The sequence below is a fragment of the Leptopilina heterotoma genome, unplaced genomic scaffold, assembly GCF_015476425.1.
Source record: "Leptopilina heterotoma isolate Lh14 unplaced genomic scaffold, ASM1547642v1 Lhet_177, whole genome shotgun sequence".
NCBI lineage: Eukaryota > Metazoa > Arthropoda > Insecta > Hymenoptera > Figitidae > Leptopilina > Leptopilina heterotoma.
Window position 1 is genome coordinate 1,464,334 of NW_025110893.1, and position 18,751 is coordinate 1,483,084.

An 18,751-nucleotide genomic window follows, 5' to 3' on the forward strand; every position below is an offset into this window, starting at 1 on the left:
AAATAACACAAATGACGTTTTATAAGGACAAGAACACAATAAAAATTGAATACTGATAAAACTCCAATGATTTCAAAAGGTTTAATATTAAAAAAATAAACGAGAAAAAAAAATTGGACAATAAATTTAGTAAAAAATAAATTAAAAAAGCATCAATATTCAGGAAAGTAGTTATGAAAAATCTATTAATCCTCCTGATTGGATTCGTAATTACAAAGTTCTAGATACAAAAAAAGAAAAGAATAAATAAAAATGTTTCCTAAAAGAGTAAAAATGTTTCGAGTTGCATTTTTTTTATGTTATACTTTAGCAAAATCCTGCTTTATGAGAAGTATTCATCAACTATTTACAAAGAAACTTATTATTCTAAATCGCTTTTTTTCACGTACGTGTGCCGCTTCACGTCGATAATGTATAAAAAACCATTTTTCCTCAGCTATCAAAAACTAGCCTTTGAATTCATATTCTCTAATATAAATAGAATAAGTCAATAATTGAAGAAGAGCCATTAAATTAAAATCCAAGTCAAATCTGTAATTAAATGGAAATTTGAGTATTAAGTATTAAAGTAATTTTTTAAATTAGGTATCTCAAAGAGAAATTATTTTAATATCAAATATCAAAACTCTGAGAAATTTATTTCAGAATTGCTACGGTTTTGAAAAACCTAAAAAAAAACCTGAAATAGTCATGGAATTTTTTTTTAGAATAAAATACTTAATTCCTAAACAAAGTCTCGTCCAACTTTTTTAAAAGAATTAATTTAAAACAGAATTTCAGTTAAAATTTTAGAAAATTTAATAATTAATTAAAATTAATTAAATTTGAAAAATCTAATTGAGAAATTCTAAAAAATGAGGTTTCTAAAAAATTGTACCTAATTAAAATTTGTTTAAAAATAGTTAAATTCCGGAGATTAATTTTAAAAAATTAAAAAAAACTAGGAAACTAGCTCAAATTTCATTAAAATAATTTTACATTTCAAAGAATTTTATTTTCTCACTATGTAAAAAATTATTTTTACATATTATTGTATTTTTTGAAGAATTGTGACTAAAAATTTGGAATATAATTAAATTTTACAAAAAAAATTTCAATTTAATTAATTCAATTATCATTGAATGGAAATAATAATGAAAGTTCTAATTTTTAGAAATAATTAAATTTTAAAAGGTTTTACATTCAAAGTATTTTCAAATTTTAATTCCTGATGGACAAATAAATAACAATAAGTACTTAAATATTTATTAAACAAAAATTATTGAAATTTGAAATATTTTATTCCAAACTTCTGAAAAAATGCGGTTTTAAAAAAATCTCGATTACAATTTTTTAAAATGTAATTAAATAATTGAATTCCAGAGAAAACATTTTAAAAATAGAAAATTTTCTGAAATTTTATATTTCAAAGAATTTTATTTTCCCACTTTAAAAACATATTTTTAAATACTGTATTTTTTGAGGAATTTTAACTATAACTTTGAATAATAATTAAATTTTACAAAAATTATTGTATTTGAAAAATTCATTGAATTCTAATAAGAATTGATTTAGAAAATAATTTCCTTTATAATTTCGAAAAAGATTTTAATATTAGAAGTGTTATAATAAGAATTTTAAGAAATAATTAAATATTAATTTATTATTTTCCTTTAATAATTATAAAAAAATTAAACAATTTTATTCAAAAATTCGAAAAAATAATTTACTTTTGGATAAATTTAATTTGTAATTTTTAGAAATAATTAAATTTCAGAAAGTTTTACATTGAAATTGTTTAAAATTTCTATAAAAATAAATAACAATAAGTTTTTAAATATTTGTTTAATAAAAAATATTAAATTTTAGAATAATTTAATGCAGAAATTCTAAAAAAATAGGTTTTTGAAAAATTTGGAAATAAAATTTTGTTGAAGATAATTGAATTCCCAAAGTAAAAAAATTGAAAGAATTAAAATTTTGTCAAATTTCATTGAAACAAATTTTATATTTGAAAGAATTTAGTTTTATAACTTTTAAAAGTTGTCCTGAAATATAATCATATTTTTAAAAAATTATATTTCGAAAAATTAAAATAGAAATAATAATAATTAAAGTAAAAAATTAATATTGTGTAAAAAATAATAAATTTTTATTATATTTCAAAAAGAAAGTTGATTTTACTAGACTTTCAGTAAAATTTTTATCGTGTAAACTAAATAAAAACTTTGCATTTAATTATTTTTCTCTTTTATTAAAAATTTCTAAAAATTAATTGGATCTTTATGATTATTAATTAATTATTAATTTGATCGTTATTAATTAAATTGATTAATAATTTAATTCATTAACGTAATAAGATAAATATTTATTGAAATAATTTTATATTTGTTCATGAAAAAAAAATTTTCTGAAAAACCTGGAAAAGTAGTGGAATTTTGAAAAATTGAAACCGTAGCAACTTTGAATTATTTATAACTATTAAGAAATATTAATTAAATAATAAACACAATATTTTAAGAATTTTCAAAAAATAACTCACCACAGATTTTGGAAGTCTTCAAAACAAAAACAAAAACTGATCCAGTCCCGTTTTCCTTTTCTTTAAGAATGAAAATGATCTATTTACAAGTAAATTCGCTTATGCAAAATGTTATATGAATGTATGAACTTTTTTTATCAATCTCTGTTGTTTCCTCCTCATGGTTTACCAATTTCCAATGACGGAATTGGGTCTTAACTTTGAATAAAAGTCCTTCAATCTATTTGTTATTGACTCTCTTCTTCTCTCTTTTTCTCTCTCTTTCTCTCTCTTCCTCTCGCTGCTCTTTGCCGAGAAGTAATTTCCTCCATAAGAAAAAGTAGGCTGGTTAGATAAGTTGGTCATGTTTTTTTCTGATGTAACAAGAAACTCTCCCAAGGGCTCATTCAAAGATTCTTAACAAAATTTATTACAAAACCGGAAAAGTCTTTTTTTTATGCTACTGGGAAGATTGTGCTTCAGTTTTGCTTATTCCGCTGGTGCCCGGTTTATCTGAAAATTCATTAAAATTCAAATTAAATCGAAATCAAATTCAAATAAACTTAATTATAATTTTTATAATTTTTTTTTAATATTAATTAAAATTAATTAAGTATTTTTGCAATCTAAATTAGAAATTCTAAATACAATCTTCAAATGTCTAATGAAATTCTTTGACAAATTTAATTATTTTCAATTCAATTTCACAAAATTTCGATTACAAGGTTGTCACAGGTCAGGGAATTTAGATAAAAGTCAGGAAACTTTATCAAAAGTTTTGGAAAAAGTATTAAATTTCTAGAATCGATAACGAAATTATTCCTATTTATGACAATAATTGAATTTTGCAAAATATGAAATTTAATTTATTTTTAACACAAAACACAGAAAAGTCTCATTAGTCGATTAAAAACACAAAAAAAGTCGAAAAAGTCATTTATTTAATTCAGTGTTGCAACAAAAATTTTAACTTGTAACTTTATCTTGTCCATGCTTTTTTAAAGCTATTATTTATAAAATTTTTTAAAAAATTATAATAAAGAAACTCTTAATATTAATCTTTTAAAAATATTTGTAAATAATTTTTTACAAAGTCTTGAAATTATAATATAAAATTAAAACATTTCTAAATAATTGAATTTTGGTAAAATCTTTTAAAAATAATTGAAATTTGATAAAATCTTTTTAAAACAATTGAATTTCGGTAAAATTGTTTAAAAATAATTGAAATTTGACAAAATCATTTTAAAAATAAATGAATTTTTGAAAAATATAAAATAAATAATAACATTTTTGAAGAATAAATTATTTAGGGAATAATTTTACTTAAAAATTAAAAAAATAATTAAGTTTTGGAAGAGTTGCTAATAAAATAAATAAAATGGTAAAATTTGTATTAATTTGATAAGAGAAACTTGATAAAAAGTTTTTTTTTTAAATTAAAGCACCTTAAGAAATTGAATTAATATTTATCAGAAAAATTTGAAAAAAATAATTAATTATTACTAATTTCTTCACAGCAATTGAAAGTTTCAAAGGTTTTACTTTAAATCTTCTGAAATTCAATTAATTATGAAAATTGCAATTGTTTTTAACTAAAATCTTTTCTAATTTAATTATGAATAATAACTTATTGAGATAATTTGTTTCAAAAATTAATTATTTACAGAAATAAGGAAAAATCAATTTATTAAATTTATTGTGATTGAAAAGTTTTTAAAGTGAAAAAAACTCAAGAAGAATTTTTCTAGTAATTTTATAATTCGTTATTTTTCCAGTATTGTCGATAAAATTCCCCGACGTTTCCTTGATTTCCCTGACCAATTTCATTTTTATTGACTTTTCCCCGACCTGTGACAACTCTGTTAAAAAAAAGAAATAAACTATTAAAATAATATTACAAAAAAAAAGTAAAATAAAAAAATAATGTTTGATTCTTTTCCATAAAATTATAAATTATAATTTTCAAAACTCTTTTCCGAGGATAGAAAAATTATTTATTATCAGGACAGATCACATTTAGGAAAAGTTTAACCGCAGCTCAGAAAGTTTTGAAAAATTCATCCTTTATATTTGCATATCAAGTACGTAGAAGATTTTCCATAAAACTTGCTGAGAATCCATTAGAAGTCTTATCCTTTAATGTGTAATATGGAGTGTGAAATTTTTTGAGAGCAATTCAAACCAAGAATTCTCTACTTTAATGTGTCCTAATTTAAAAAAACAAAAAGAACGAAAAGAACGAAAAAGAAAACAAACAAAATAACATTTCAATTCAATTGCTCTGAGATTGAAAATTCTATTGACGAACTTTTTGAAAATATTTTTATCGTCCCAGAAAGTAAACATCTCATGGATATAAAATCACATTCAATTATTGGACGATTTCAAATTAAAAACGTAGAAACATTTTTCTAAACAGCTTTCCTTTTTATTAATACAATTACTTAATGAAAATAATAATAAAAATAATAACATTGTGAGTTACAAAAACTTTCTTTTTGAAATTTAATAATAATTGAGATCTCTAATAATTTATTATTTTCTAGAAAATATAATTCTTCAAAAATACAATAAGATTTTAAAATAATTTTTCAGTGAGAAAATAAAATTCTTTGAAATATAAAATTTGTTTCAATGAAATTTGAGAAAAATTCCTAATTTAAAAATTTTTTTAAATTGTTTTTGGGAATTTAATTCTCTTCAAAAAAATTTTAATTACAATTTATTACAAACCTAATTTTTTTAGAATTTCTACATTAAATTAATCAAAAATCCAATATTTTTTGCTAAACAAATATTTAAAAACTTATTGTTTTATATTTTAATTGAAATTTTCAACAATTTCAACGTAATTGTTAATATAAAACTTTTTGAAATTTAATTATTTCTGAAAATTAGAACTTTAATTCTTGAAATATTTTCTAAATCTTGCACTGAAATTATTTTTTAAATCAATTTATATTAGAATTCAACGACAATTGAATTATTTAAATACCCAGTAAGCAAAAACTAATTGAAATAAATTAAAAAGAATTCACAAAGAGCTTTAGTGAATCCCGCTTTGTGACAAATACGACAAAGACGAATTGGAGCTATGTTGCAATTTTCCTGAATTCGTCAAACTGTATTGAACTTCCAAACCTTCTATTCTTACTAATTCAGTGGACAAGTTTTGGGGCCATTAATTTTTTTTAATTCGTCAGCACAAATTCAATGGATGCCTTGGTCATTTCTTTCAAATGCGAATTCGTTTGCACAAATTGAGGCAAATTGAATCGAATTCAATCGAATATGCAAAGAGCTTGAATGAATCCCGCTTTCTACCAAAAAACTTAATTCATTTCAATCCGTTTGAATTAGTTTTTTTTACTGAGTAGAAAATTTTCCAAAAAATTTAATTATATTCCAAATTTTTAGTCAAAATTCTTCAAAAATTACAATAATATTTAAAAATAAGTTTTTAAAGTGAGAAAATAAAATTCTTTGAAATAAAAGTTTATTTTAATGAAATTTGAGAGAATTTCTGTTGGAATGTACAATAAACAAATCACCTTCGTGTTTTGCAACAAGTTTCACGTTACTTGAGCCATGCTTCTGTTCGAGTACGTGATTTTTCAGAAAATGCAAATGGCGGATCGTTTGAGAACAAAGGATGCGTAATTTCCGAGAAAATTCGAATCACGATTAATTACTGAAAATCACCACACGCTCGAAAATTGTCGATAGAAAAATAGAACGAAATAAAAAGTATGTTTGAATAAGATCGAAAGAACTGATCGCGAACATTCACGTTATTGCTGAAGAGAATGATTCACACGCGTGCCACCGATTTCTTTCGCGTTCGTTTCGATCACTTTGACAACGGAAATATCCATTTCAATTTTTATTCGTCGTTATGGGCTCTGGGCCCATAACCTGTCAGAGTTTACGTTACAGGAATGACGAACATTAAACGGGAATACTATGAACACTGAACTTTTATTAATATCCAAAATACAAAAGGTTAGATTGATGAATCGACAAGCGTCCTTTTTGACTGTAAACGTTAGAGTAATTTGTGTAGTGAATGTGTGTGTGTATGTCGTGTAAGTGAGATCGACGTAAGAGTCGAGATTTAATAAAGCGCGAATTGTGAATTCCGACAATTTCCTACTTTTTCAATTTTTTAAAATTATTCTTCGGGAATTCAACTATTTTTGAAAAATTTTAATTACGATTTTTTAAAAACCTTATTTTTTCAGAATTTCTAAATAAAATTTTTCGTTTAATCCATATTTGAATACTTATTTGCTATTTATTTGATCACCAAGAATTCAAAATTTAAAATTCTTTCAATGTAAAATCTTTTGATATTTAATTGTTTCTAATAATTATAAATTTATAATTGCAATTCTTGAAATTCTTTTTTAAATCAATTCTTAAGAGAATTCAATGAATTTTTTAAATACGTAAAAAAAATTTTGTGTAAAATTTAATCATATTCAAGATTTTTAGATTTACAATTCTTCACAAAATACAGGCAAACCTTGCTACGGCGAAAAGCAATTAGACGATTCCGCCGTAGAGAGGTTCGTTAAAATGCTATTAGTTGAGTGAACGTTCAGGGATGTATCAACCATTTTAAATCATATGATCTTTAAATATGAAATAGAAGTTATGATAATTTATTAATAACCTTATTTAAAAATATGTATTAAAAATCATTGAATTCTAGCAAAGAATTTTGTCAAAAAATTTGAGAATAATTGAATTCCTTCGCAGAATTTTATTATTTATGAAAATAATCGAATTCTCGCGAAAAATTTAATTAAAATTTATAAAAACCTTAATTAAATTCTTTTGAAGAATATCTTTAAACTTTTTTAAAATAATGGAGTTTCTTTAATAGTTATAATTGAAAATTTTGAAAGTAATTGGATTACCTATACAAAGAATTTTTTTAACTTTTTAAAATAATCGTGTCTGTTAATAGGTAATTTTAAATATTTGATTTTTTAAGTTTATTAAAATTGTATTGAAAATAATTGAATTCCTCAGGAGAATTTTATTATTTATAAAAAATAATTTAATTTTTGCGATGAATTTTAAATATAATTATTTTTTTAAAAATTACTTTGATTTGTTATTCTATTTATTTTATTATTTTTCATGTTTATTTTTTATAATAATTTTATAATAATATTTGCCTGTACATTAATATTTAAAAATAAGTTTTTAGAGTAAGGAAATGAAATTCTTTGAAATGCAAAATTGAATGTTAAATTATTTTAATGAAATTTGAGAAAATTTAAAATTATTCTCGAGAATTCAACTATTTGTAAAAAATTTTAATTATGATTTTTTAGAAACCTCATTTTGTCACAAAGAATTCAAAATTCAAAATTCTTTCCATGTAAAACCTTTTGAAATTTAATTGTTTCTAAAAATTAGAATTGAAATTCTTCTAATTATTGAAATCATTTCTAAAATTTGAACTGAAATTCTTTTTCGAATCGTAGTAGTATTAATTTAGAGAAAATAATACAAAAATTTTAATTAAGAATTTTACAAAAAAAACTATTGACGTATTATATTTTACAAACAGCTGACTGAGAATTCAATTATTTAAATACAAAAACAAGTTGAGTATGAAATAATATTGATTATTTCGAAAAATTTCAGTCGTTACTCTACTTATGGATTTTTTTAACTTGAGATAGAAAATTTATTAACTACTTAAGATTTTCAATAATTCAAACTTTTGACATGACAATTTAAGTTATAAATTTTGAAATTTAGAATAAATAATTTAATAAATAATTTTGAATAAAAAAACCCTAACTTCACGTGAGAACAGAATTTTTCGATTATTATTATTATTTTTATTATTAAAAAGTAAAAAATATTCATAAAAAAATTCGAAATCTTGTCAAAAGGAATTTATTGACAGTATTTAATTATAATAATGAAAACAATACCATGATTGACGTCTGTCGTAAGCGCTTCAAGTCGTGCTGGCAAATCGGCGGTGCCAGTTTCCGCGTGTTGCCCAAGAATATCGGGCATTGCATTTCGTCTCCCAGTTCTTCCAGTCGAAAGAAATTCCTTTGAACCTTCGCCATTTGAAAAACTTCCTGGAGTCACGGCTCCACTTCCACTGCTGCCAGTTTCACCTTCTGAACTACTTCCTGCCTGCTTTTGTGACAGCATTCTCAAGACTGAAAAATTATTTCTTTTTTAATCAATTTTATTCACCTCCATTTCACAATATAAGTATGAATTTCGCAAAATCAAAAATATTTCGACTTTTAGTTAAATAAATTGTAACTAACAGATTAAAATACTATTGATTCTAGGAGAATATTTTCCCTATTTAAATGATGACAACAATAATTCTAAATCGTTCAATTAATTCATCAAAATAAGTAAGCCTTGTTTATTATTTATTTACTCAACAGTTCTCTTGAGACTATAGAAAACTAAGTGAACACATTAAAATTGTATATTTAGGAAATAGTTTTCTTAATTGAATAAAAAGATGCATTTGATAATTATATCGTGAATAATTGATAAATTTATTATTTATTTAAATATAATAAAATTCTTTATAAATCGCATGGCCACTGAGGCTTAAGAAATATTATAATAAAAAAAATTTATTTTTAAAAATATATATTTTTAATAAAAGATTATCTTTTCGCTTTGATAATTTTTTTTCGAATTGCAAATCGAAAGTGTTTTAGAACAATTTCAAGAAGGATGATTTCTATCAAAAGGAAGATTTCATACAGTAAATATGTGGAAATTCAAGAATAATTTACACTAAAATTACAAGAAGCGCCACAATTGTTCTACATTACAAAAGCGATCGATTGTTCGTTTGCCACGAATATTAGCCACTATTCTAGGAACAAATCAAGGTCAATAGGAAAATTTCGTGATTAGTATTTCTTTATTGTTTGTTAAATATTAGAGCCAATCTCAGATTATATTTGATTAAAAGGAAATTATTAGTTATACCCTTGCCCTATAGGTTTACGCAGCATGCTCTTGTAAATAGAAGAAAAATAACATTTCTCGAAACCAATTACTATTTACATAAAAAAGTTAATTCAATTTTTTCTTCAGATATTTTATTATTTATATTATTAATAATAAATAATAAATTTAATATTAATTATTATTGTTATTAATATTACTACTATCAATATCATTAATATTATTATTCAAAATTGTTATTATCATTATTATTATAACTATGAAATGCTACGTGCGCTTGGGCACGAAACGCGATATTTAATTTATTATTATTATGCGAATTACATTTTTTTCAAACATCAACTTTAATTTTTGAATAATTGTAGATTTAAAATTTTTAAAAAATCAGTAACTAATTGATTATTATTAACTATTTATTATTTTCTAAAATAATAATAAACTGATTTTTGAAGCAATTCAATTATTTAAAAATTATTGTAAAAAAATTCTTCGCGAGAATTCAATTATTTTTATAATACAATTTAAATAAAATTCTTCGAAAAAATTTGATTCAATTCCTTATAAGAGAATTCAATTACTTTCAATACAATTTTAACTAACGTTGCTTGAAATATTTTTAATTATATTTTCGAAACAAATAAATTATTTCCATAAATAATAAAACTTTTCGGGTGAATTAAATTATTTTCAATCAAATTTCCTGACGAAATTCAATTATTTTTACGATTTCAAAAAAATTTCTTGATGAAATTCAATTATTCTTACAATTTGCATAAAAATTGATTGGAAAAAATTCAATTATTTTTGAAAATAAAATTTTTTGAAAGAATTAATCCATTTTTAGAAATTTTTAAAAAATTTTCAAAATTCAATAATTTTCAGTTCAATTTTAATTAAATTCATTAATCTTCAATATACAAGTAAATTATTTTCATAAATAATAAAATAATTCTAAGTAAAAATTCTGTTATTTTCAATACAATTTCAATAAAATTTCTTAATGAAATTCAATTATTTTTAAAAATTTTAATAAAATGTCTTGAATTGATTTTGATTTTTTTGACAATAATTCAATTATTTTCATAAATAATAAAATCCTTCGGATGAATTCAATTATTTTCAATAAAATTTTTTGATGCAATTCAATTATTTTCAATAAAATTTCTTGGTGAAATTCAATTATTTTTTACGATTTAAAATTTTAAATAAAATTGTTTTTATACTAATTTTCATATTTTTTTATTTTAATCATTTTCATAAATAATAAAATTTTTTGGAGGAATTCAATTATTTTCGACAGAATTTCAATAAAATTTCATGAAAGAATTCAATTATTTTTAAAAATTTTAAAGAAATTCTTCGATACAATTTAATTTTATTTAAATAATTAATTTTCTACTGCACTTTTGAATTATTTTTTTATAATAATAAATTGCTTGATGAAATTCAACTATTTTTACAATTCACATAAAATTCCTTTAAAAGAATTAATTTATTTTCAGAAATTTTGTTAAAATTCTTTTGAAATTCAATTATTTTTAGTTCAATATATTAATTAAATTCTTTAAAAGAATTTGTATTTTTACAAATTTCAATTACATTTATATGATAGATTATATTTATTATAAAAAAATTCCTAAAAAAAATTATAATTTTCTTCGATACAATTAAATTATTTTTTATAAATAATTATATTCTTCACAGGAATTCAATTCTTTTCAAAAATTTTAATTTAATTCTTTATGTGAGGGCAGTTAATTTCAATACAATTTTTACTAAATTCCTCGAAAGAATTTTAATTTTCTTCCAAACTTGTAAATTTATTTTCATAAATAATCAAAGTCTTCGGATGAATTCAATAATTATTTTCAATGAAATTTCTTGATGAGATTCAATTATTTTTACAATTTACATAAAATTGCTTTAATAGAATTCAATTATTTTCGAAAATAAGATTTTTTGGAAGAATTTATTTATTTTCAGAATTTTTTTTAAAAGAATTAAAATTTTTTAAATCAGTTGATTTTGTATTTTCACTAATTTTATTATTTTATTATTTTCATAAATATTAAAATTCTTTGGAAGAATTCAATTATTTTTAATACAATTTTAATAAAATTTTTTGATGAAATTCAACTTTTTTACAATATTTACATAAAATTGATTTGAAAGAATTCAATTATTTTCAAAACAAGATTTTTTGAAAGAATTAATTTATTTTGAGAAATTTTAATTAAATTCCTTAAAAGAATTTAAATTTTTTGAATCAATTGAATTTGTATTTTTACAAATTTTAATTAAATTTCTATGATAGAATGTAATATTTATTTTAAAAATCCCTCAAAAAAAATTATTATTTTCTTCAATACAATTAAATTATTTTCATAAATAATGAAATAATTCTTCATAAAAATTCAATTATTTTCAATAGAATTTCAATAAAATTTCTTAATAAAATTCAATTATTTTTACAAATTTTAATAGAATGTCTTGAAACGAATTAATAAATTTTTTGAACAATAATTCAATTATTTTCATAAATAATAAAAGTCTATCGATATTGTATTATTTTCAGTTCAATTTTAATTACATTCCTTAAAAGAATTTTTGGTTTTTGAATCATTTGAATTTGTATTTTTATAAATTTTAATTAAATTCTTTGTATAAATTCAATTATTTTTAAAGAATTTTATTAAAATTCTATGCAAGAATTAAGTTTTTCCAGATTCGAAATTTTTATAAAGATTAAGAAAATTAGTAAAACAAATTTTTAGCAAAAATATTTATAAAATAAAAAAAATCCACTTACTAAGGCAAAAATATTATTTATTTTTAATATTATTATTATTATTATTATTATTATTATTAATAAAAATATCAATGATAATATAATAAGAATAAAATATAATAATAGTAAAATATCTGATGAAAAGATTTAATTAAATATTATATCAATCTGAATAGTAATCCAAACAATATAAATAATAATCAGGTAAGAAAGGAAATGCAATTTATTTATCAAGGACAATTTTTTGTTTGTCTATCGCCTTGATCGCGCCCTATATTTAGCAATATGATTATAATCCCTCCAGTGTAGAGTAGAAAAGCAATTCGACAGATTTAACAAGATTCCGGTCCATGGGGGATGCAGGTCATATTTTTTTCATCCCTCAAACCCGGGAACTCTTTTCACAGGACTTTGAAAAAAGTCTCGCAACTTCTTTTTTTTCTTTCTTTTTCTTCTTCTTTTTCCTTGGAGAATTTATTCCCCTTTCTGCGATTTATTTCTGCGCTCAAGTCGCTCAACTTAATAAAATTTAACCCCTCCTATAAAAATCAACAATAATTCAATAAAAACAGGTATTTCTTTTCCCCTTATGAATATAAATGAATATAAATGAATATAATAATAATAATATATCGAAAAAAAAATAAATTCATTAGATCAAGTTTCATTCGAATGTTAGTTGATTTTTTTTTATTACAGAGAAAAAAAATAATTTTTTATTGATTGAAAAAAAGATTATTAGAAAAACATTCGCATGCACTTGAAAGTAATTGACTACGTGTGTTAATCTAAAATTTATTCAAGAAAATATTGTAATTAAAAAAGTAATTCAAATATTTAAAAATTAGTCCCACAAAAGTACCAGTAAATCAGTAATTGTTCGAAAAGAAGAAATTAAACAAATTTTTGTTAGAGAAAATTATCGAAGCTATAAAACCAGGAAATGTTTTTGTCAACGATTTCGTTTTTATTGCGAAATATCTGCTTTTTTTGTATTTGTAGAGTAAAATATATATAGTATATAAATGTTATATTAAATCAAGGAGAAAAGAGAAAGCTAAATGAGAAAAGCGAAAAATTTATCATTCATTTGTTGTGCAGAAGGGAGGCAAGGTCGTAAATTTATCAAGAGCACGATGAGTAAATGTACCTTGGGCACGAAAAAGGCGCTTTCTTCGCCCACGCTTCCTCGATCTGTCGGAAACGGAAATGGAAACTGTCTGGACCATTGAAGGACCTCCGCCATCACGTATCAGTTTTGGCTGCTTCACCTGGTTTATTAATTTTCAAACAACCTTTGTAACATATTTTTCAATTTTCAAGAGAAGAGAAAAAACGAAAAAATATTTCCTTATATATTTGATTTTTCATATTTTCTTCATTCATTTCGAAAAAAAATATTGCAAAAATATCTAGAAAGAATATATTTAGAAATATTGCGGAATATTTTCTTTTAATTACATTAAAAAAGCATAACTATCGCGAGAAATTTTATTACCCTATTTAGTTACAAAACATTTTTTTTAAAATTTCGAAAATTTATTATTTTCTGAAAAATATAATTTTTTGAAACATAATTCTTCAAAAAGTATTTCAAAATAATTTTTAAAAGCTTAAGAAACCAAATTTAAAATATTAAATTCTTTCAAATATAAAATTTACTTCAATAAAAGACAAAATTTATAATTTGTTTCAATTTTTTAAATTGTTTTCGAGAATTAAATTTAATTAATTTTCGAAGTAATTCTATTTCAAATTTTACAAAAACCTAATTTTTTTTTAGAATTTCTACACTAAATTATTCGAAAATTCAATATTTTGGTAAACAAATATTTAAAAATAATTTTTTAAAGTGAGAAAATAAAATTCTTTGAAAAATAAAATTTATTTTAATGAAATTTAAGAAAATTTCATATCTATTCAATTGTTTTAAATTATTCTCTGTAATTCAATTATTTTTAAACAATTTTAATTGCAATTTTTTAAAAACCTCATTTTTCCAAAATTTCTAAATAAAATTTTTCAAATTTCATTAATTTTTGTTTAATAAATATTTGAATATTTATTGTTATTTATTTTTCCACTGCAGGAATTAAAATTGGAAAATACTTTCAATGTAGAACTTTTTGAAATTTAATTATTTCTGAAAATTAGAACTTCAATTCTTGAAATATTTTCTAAAATTTGCACTGAATTATTTAAATAGAAATTTCCTATTTTTTTAATTTCTTAAAGTGAGACAATAAAATTCTTTAAAATATAAAATTTATTTTAATGAAGTTTGAGAAACTTTTCTATTTTTCCAATTTTTTAAAGTGAGTCTCTACAATAAAATTCTTTGAAATATAAAATTTAAGAAAATTTCCTAATTTCTTCAACTTTTTAAAATTTTTCTGGGGAATTTAACTATTTTTAAAATATTCTAATTACGTTTTTTTAAAAACCTCATTTTTTCAGAATTTCTAAATAAAATCTTTGAAATTTCAATAATTTTTGTTTTAGGTATAAATATTTGAAATTTGAGTAATTACTGTTATTTATTTGTCCACTATAAATTAAAATTTCAAAATATTTTTAATGTAAAACTTTTTGAAATTTAATTATTTTTGAAATTTAGAACTGCAATTCGTTCAATTCTTGCCTATTTTCTAAAATTTTAACTGAAATCCTTTTTTTCAAATTAATTCTTAATAAAAATTTCTGTGAGAATTTAATTATTTAAATACAAAAATAGGTAAGTGATAAATAATTGATTATTTTTAAAAAAATTTGTAAAAACTTTGTAAAAATTGTAAATTCCAAAAGTCAATTATTTTTTAGAATTTTTGAATAAAATTAATAGAAACTTTAATAACTTTTAAAGGAAATTCCTGTTTTAACATTTCTAATATTCAATTATTTTTCAAAAATTTTAATTGAAATTGTATTTTAAATCAATTTTCACTAGAATTCAAAGATAATTGAATTATTTAAATAGAAAATATTTTGTAAAATTCAAATTCTCAGATACAATTCTTCAAAAAATACAATAATATTTTAAAAATATTTTTTTAAAATGAGAAAATAAAATTCTTTGAAATATAAAATTTATTTTAATGAAATTTCAGAAAATTTCCTATTTTTTAATTTCTTTTGAAAATTATTCTCGGAAATTCAACTATTCTTAAAGCATTTTAATTACGATTTTTTAAAAACTTTATTTTTTCGAATTTCTAAATAAAATTTTTTAAATTTCCTTAATTTTTGTTTAATAAATATTTGAATACTTATTGTTATTTATTTATCGGCACCAAGAATTCAAAATTCAAAATTCTTTCAATGTAAAACCTTTTGAAATTTGTTTCTAAAATTTAGAACTGCAATTCTTTCAATTCTGGAAATATTTTCTGAAATTTTAACTGAAATTCTTTTTCAAATCAATTCTTATCACAAAGATCTACGATCTATTTAATTATTTAAATATAAAATTTTTTCTAAAATTTAATTATTATTTACCAAATGTTTAGTTCTGATTTCTCTAAAAATACAATAATATTTAAAAATAATTTTTTAAAGTGTGAAAATAAAATTTATTTTATTGAAATTTTTTCTCAAATTTTAATTCTTATCAAAAAGTTGGACTTATTTCCAAAAAAATGCAACTGTAACTTTAATTATATGAATTTTTTTAAATTGAAAAAGAAAATTTATATAGGTACTATTTAAGATTTTTAATAATTTGATATTTTTTTAAATAAAATTTCTAATTTTGCTGTTATTGTAAAAATTCCAGGGGAATTAATTTCAGGAAAAGACTAATCTCTCTATTTACAAATTAATTGCCAAACTTTTGACACGACAATTTGAGTTGTAGAACAATTTGGAATAAAAAAAACTCTAACTTTTCGTGAGAACAGAATTTCTCGATTATTATTAAATCCCCCTAAACATATATAAATAAATTATTAAATAATATAATATTTTCAGACAAAAAAAAATATATAATGAAAAATACTCTTCTAATTTTAAGTATTTTTCTCCATTATTTATTTCCGAAAAAATATTGCAAAAATATCTCTAAAGAATATCTTGGAAAATATTGCAGAATAAATATTCTTTTCACCTTCATATTTTTAGATAAAAAGAAGATAAAAGTGAAAAATACGAGAATAAAAAAAGTGAAGCTTGAGGTAACGTTCATAATTCTCGCGATGGCAAAAAAATAATTGAATAACATCTCTTTCTATCGTCAGAGAATGGATCGGAGAGTGGAAAAAAAAAGTTTCGAAACTTGAAGAACGGGTCACTAACTTTCGAGTTTAATCAGAGAAAAAGTAATATCGTGGTTCCATCGATTTCTTAATTCCACCCCACAAGCCAATTTAGAAAACTCTCAAAGCGAATTCTGTGCACGTAGTGCAGATTTATAAGGGATGGATTGTTCTTTACTTCGGGTAAGCTATTCTTAGGAGGTCAGGTAGTCATTCACTTGAACCACTTTATTTTTATTTTTAGCACACTATATTAAAGATACAAGTTAAACAACCCTTTAATCTGATCTGGATAATTAAAAATAATTATCCTTTAATTTTAGTCGAGAAGCAAGCAGAAAAAAAATCAATTTCTGTTCTCTTTTTAGAAAATATTATCATAATTTAATTAAACAGTGAATTTAAAAGAAAATTACTTAATTAAAAAAATGTATTTGTTAAAAATTAGCTACATAAATAAAAATCGAAAAAAATAATTAAAAAACCGTCTTTTCTATTTTATAGGTACAAACACTTTTTTGAATTCAGAAATAAATTTAGAAATTTAAAATACATGTTGAAGTAATTTATTCTCTGGGTAAGAATAAATAATTTTTTGTTTCACTTTTCCATGATCAAAAGAAGACTACTAACATGGAAGTCGTGTTACAGAAAGGAAAATCGATTTATTTTCGCTCTTTGTCTGACCATAAAGAAAATACTCTAATGATACAAAGGCATTGCTTTTACAACCGAGAATATTGTGAAAGCAATCTGTATTAAAAATCTGATCAGTGTACAAAAGAAAATTCTTCAATTAATAGATTGAAAATATAATTTTCAAAATAAAATGAAAATTACGAAATCCAATTTATTTTTACTTCGATAAAATTCACACGCTATATTCTTATTTTATAGTAGAAGTAAAATACATTTTTATAAACAATTTTTAAGAATATTATGAAAATTGAATAAAAAAAATAAAAGAATTTCTTTTTAAACAGTTGGGCGTTGGATTAACTTTAAGATAGAGAAAAAAGTCGACAAAGTCGACTTATTTAATTTAGTGTTGCAAACTAAAATTTTATCTTGTAACTGTAATTATTGCCCATGTTTTTTTAAAGTTAATAATATTTTTAAAAAATTATAATAAAGAAACTCTTAAAATTAATCATTGAAAAATATTTGTAAATAATTTTTTAATGATAATAGTTTTTCAATTATTAATAAAATTAAAAAATTTCCAAACAATTGAATTTTGGTAAAATGTAAAATTAATTAAAAATTTTAATAAGAATCAAAAAAATTTAATTTACTTCGTTCGAAGATAAGTAAATCTTAAGAAATTATGATAAAACAATTCTAAGAATTAGATTTTTAAAAATATTCCAATGTATTTTTTCGAAAATAATTGAATTTCTTAAAAGAATTTTTGTATAATTAAAAAAAAACTAAGTAATTTTTTGAAGAATTTTAATTAAAAATTTCCACAATGATTGAAAATCATTGAATTCGTGCAAAAAGTATTTATCAAAAAATTTGACAATAATTGAATTCATTTCAAGAATTTTATCAACATTTTTTTTTAATAATTGAATTATTTCGAAAAAATGTAATTAAAATTCTATTGAAAATAATTTAATTCTTGGAAAGATTTTAATTGAAATTCTTTTAAAATAATTCAATTGTTTAGAAGAATTTATTTCAATTTTATTGAAAATAATGGAGATTTTTTTAATAATTTCTATTGAAAATTTTGAATGTAATTGAAGTTTATGAAGATTTTCTTTTAAGTTTTTAAAATAATCGTGTTTCTTATTAATTGTAATTAATAATTTTCCTATTAAGTCATATTTAAATTATTCATAGAAAATTAAATTCTTTTAAACAATTTTATTAGAGTTTTTGTAAATAAATACATTTTTCTAAGAATTTAATTAAATTTCGTAAAAATTATGGAATATTTAAAAATAATTTTAATTAAAAACTTTGAAAATAATTGAAATTTACAAAGAATTTTATTAAAAACTTCTGAGAAGAATTGAATTGTTTAGAAAAATTTTATTAGAATTTTTAAAAATAATTGAACCTATTAGAGAAATTTTATTAAAATTGTATTGAAAATAATTGAATTTCTCAGAAGAATTTTATTATTTACAAAATAATTGAATTGTTGAAAATAATTGAATTTTTATTAAAACTCTTGAAAATAATTGAATTAAAATAGTATTTTTAAATATAATTGTATTCTTT

General features: G+C 20.6%; 1 protein-coding gene across 3 annotated transcripts in view; it reads right to left on the minus strand.

Moving 5' to 3' along the window:
• Positions 1-432: 432 nt before the first annotated feature.
• The window catches only part of LOC122499885, a 28,343-nt gene continuing 10,024 nt past the window's right edge, over positions 433-18,751 (minus strand). For 2 of the 3 annotated variants that reach the window (XM_043608456.1, XM_043608455.1), the window contains 3 exons: positions 13,420-13,540; positions 8,461-8,700; positions 2,756-3,013 (listed from right to left, as the gene is read on the minus strand). In XM_043608456.1, coding sequence (XP_043464391.1) covers positions 2,961-3,013; positions 8,461-8,700; positions 13,420-13,498 — 372 coding nt within the window. In that variant the 5' untranslated portion in view covers positions 13,499-13,540 and the 3' untranslated portion in view covers positions 2,756-2,960. Of the gene's footprint in view, positions 532-2,521; positions 3,014-6,054; positions 6,565-8,460; positions 8,701-13,419; positions 13,541-18,751 lie in introns of those variants that run through there. The other variant, XR_006301394.1, reaches the window with a different exon arrangement.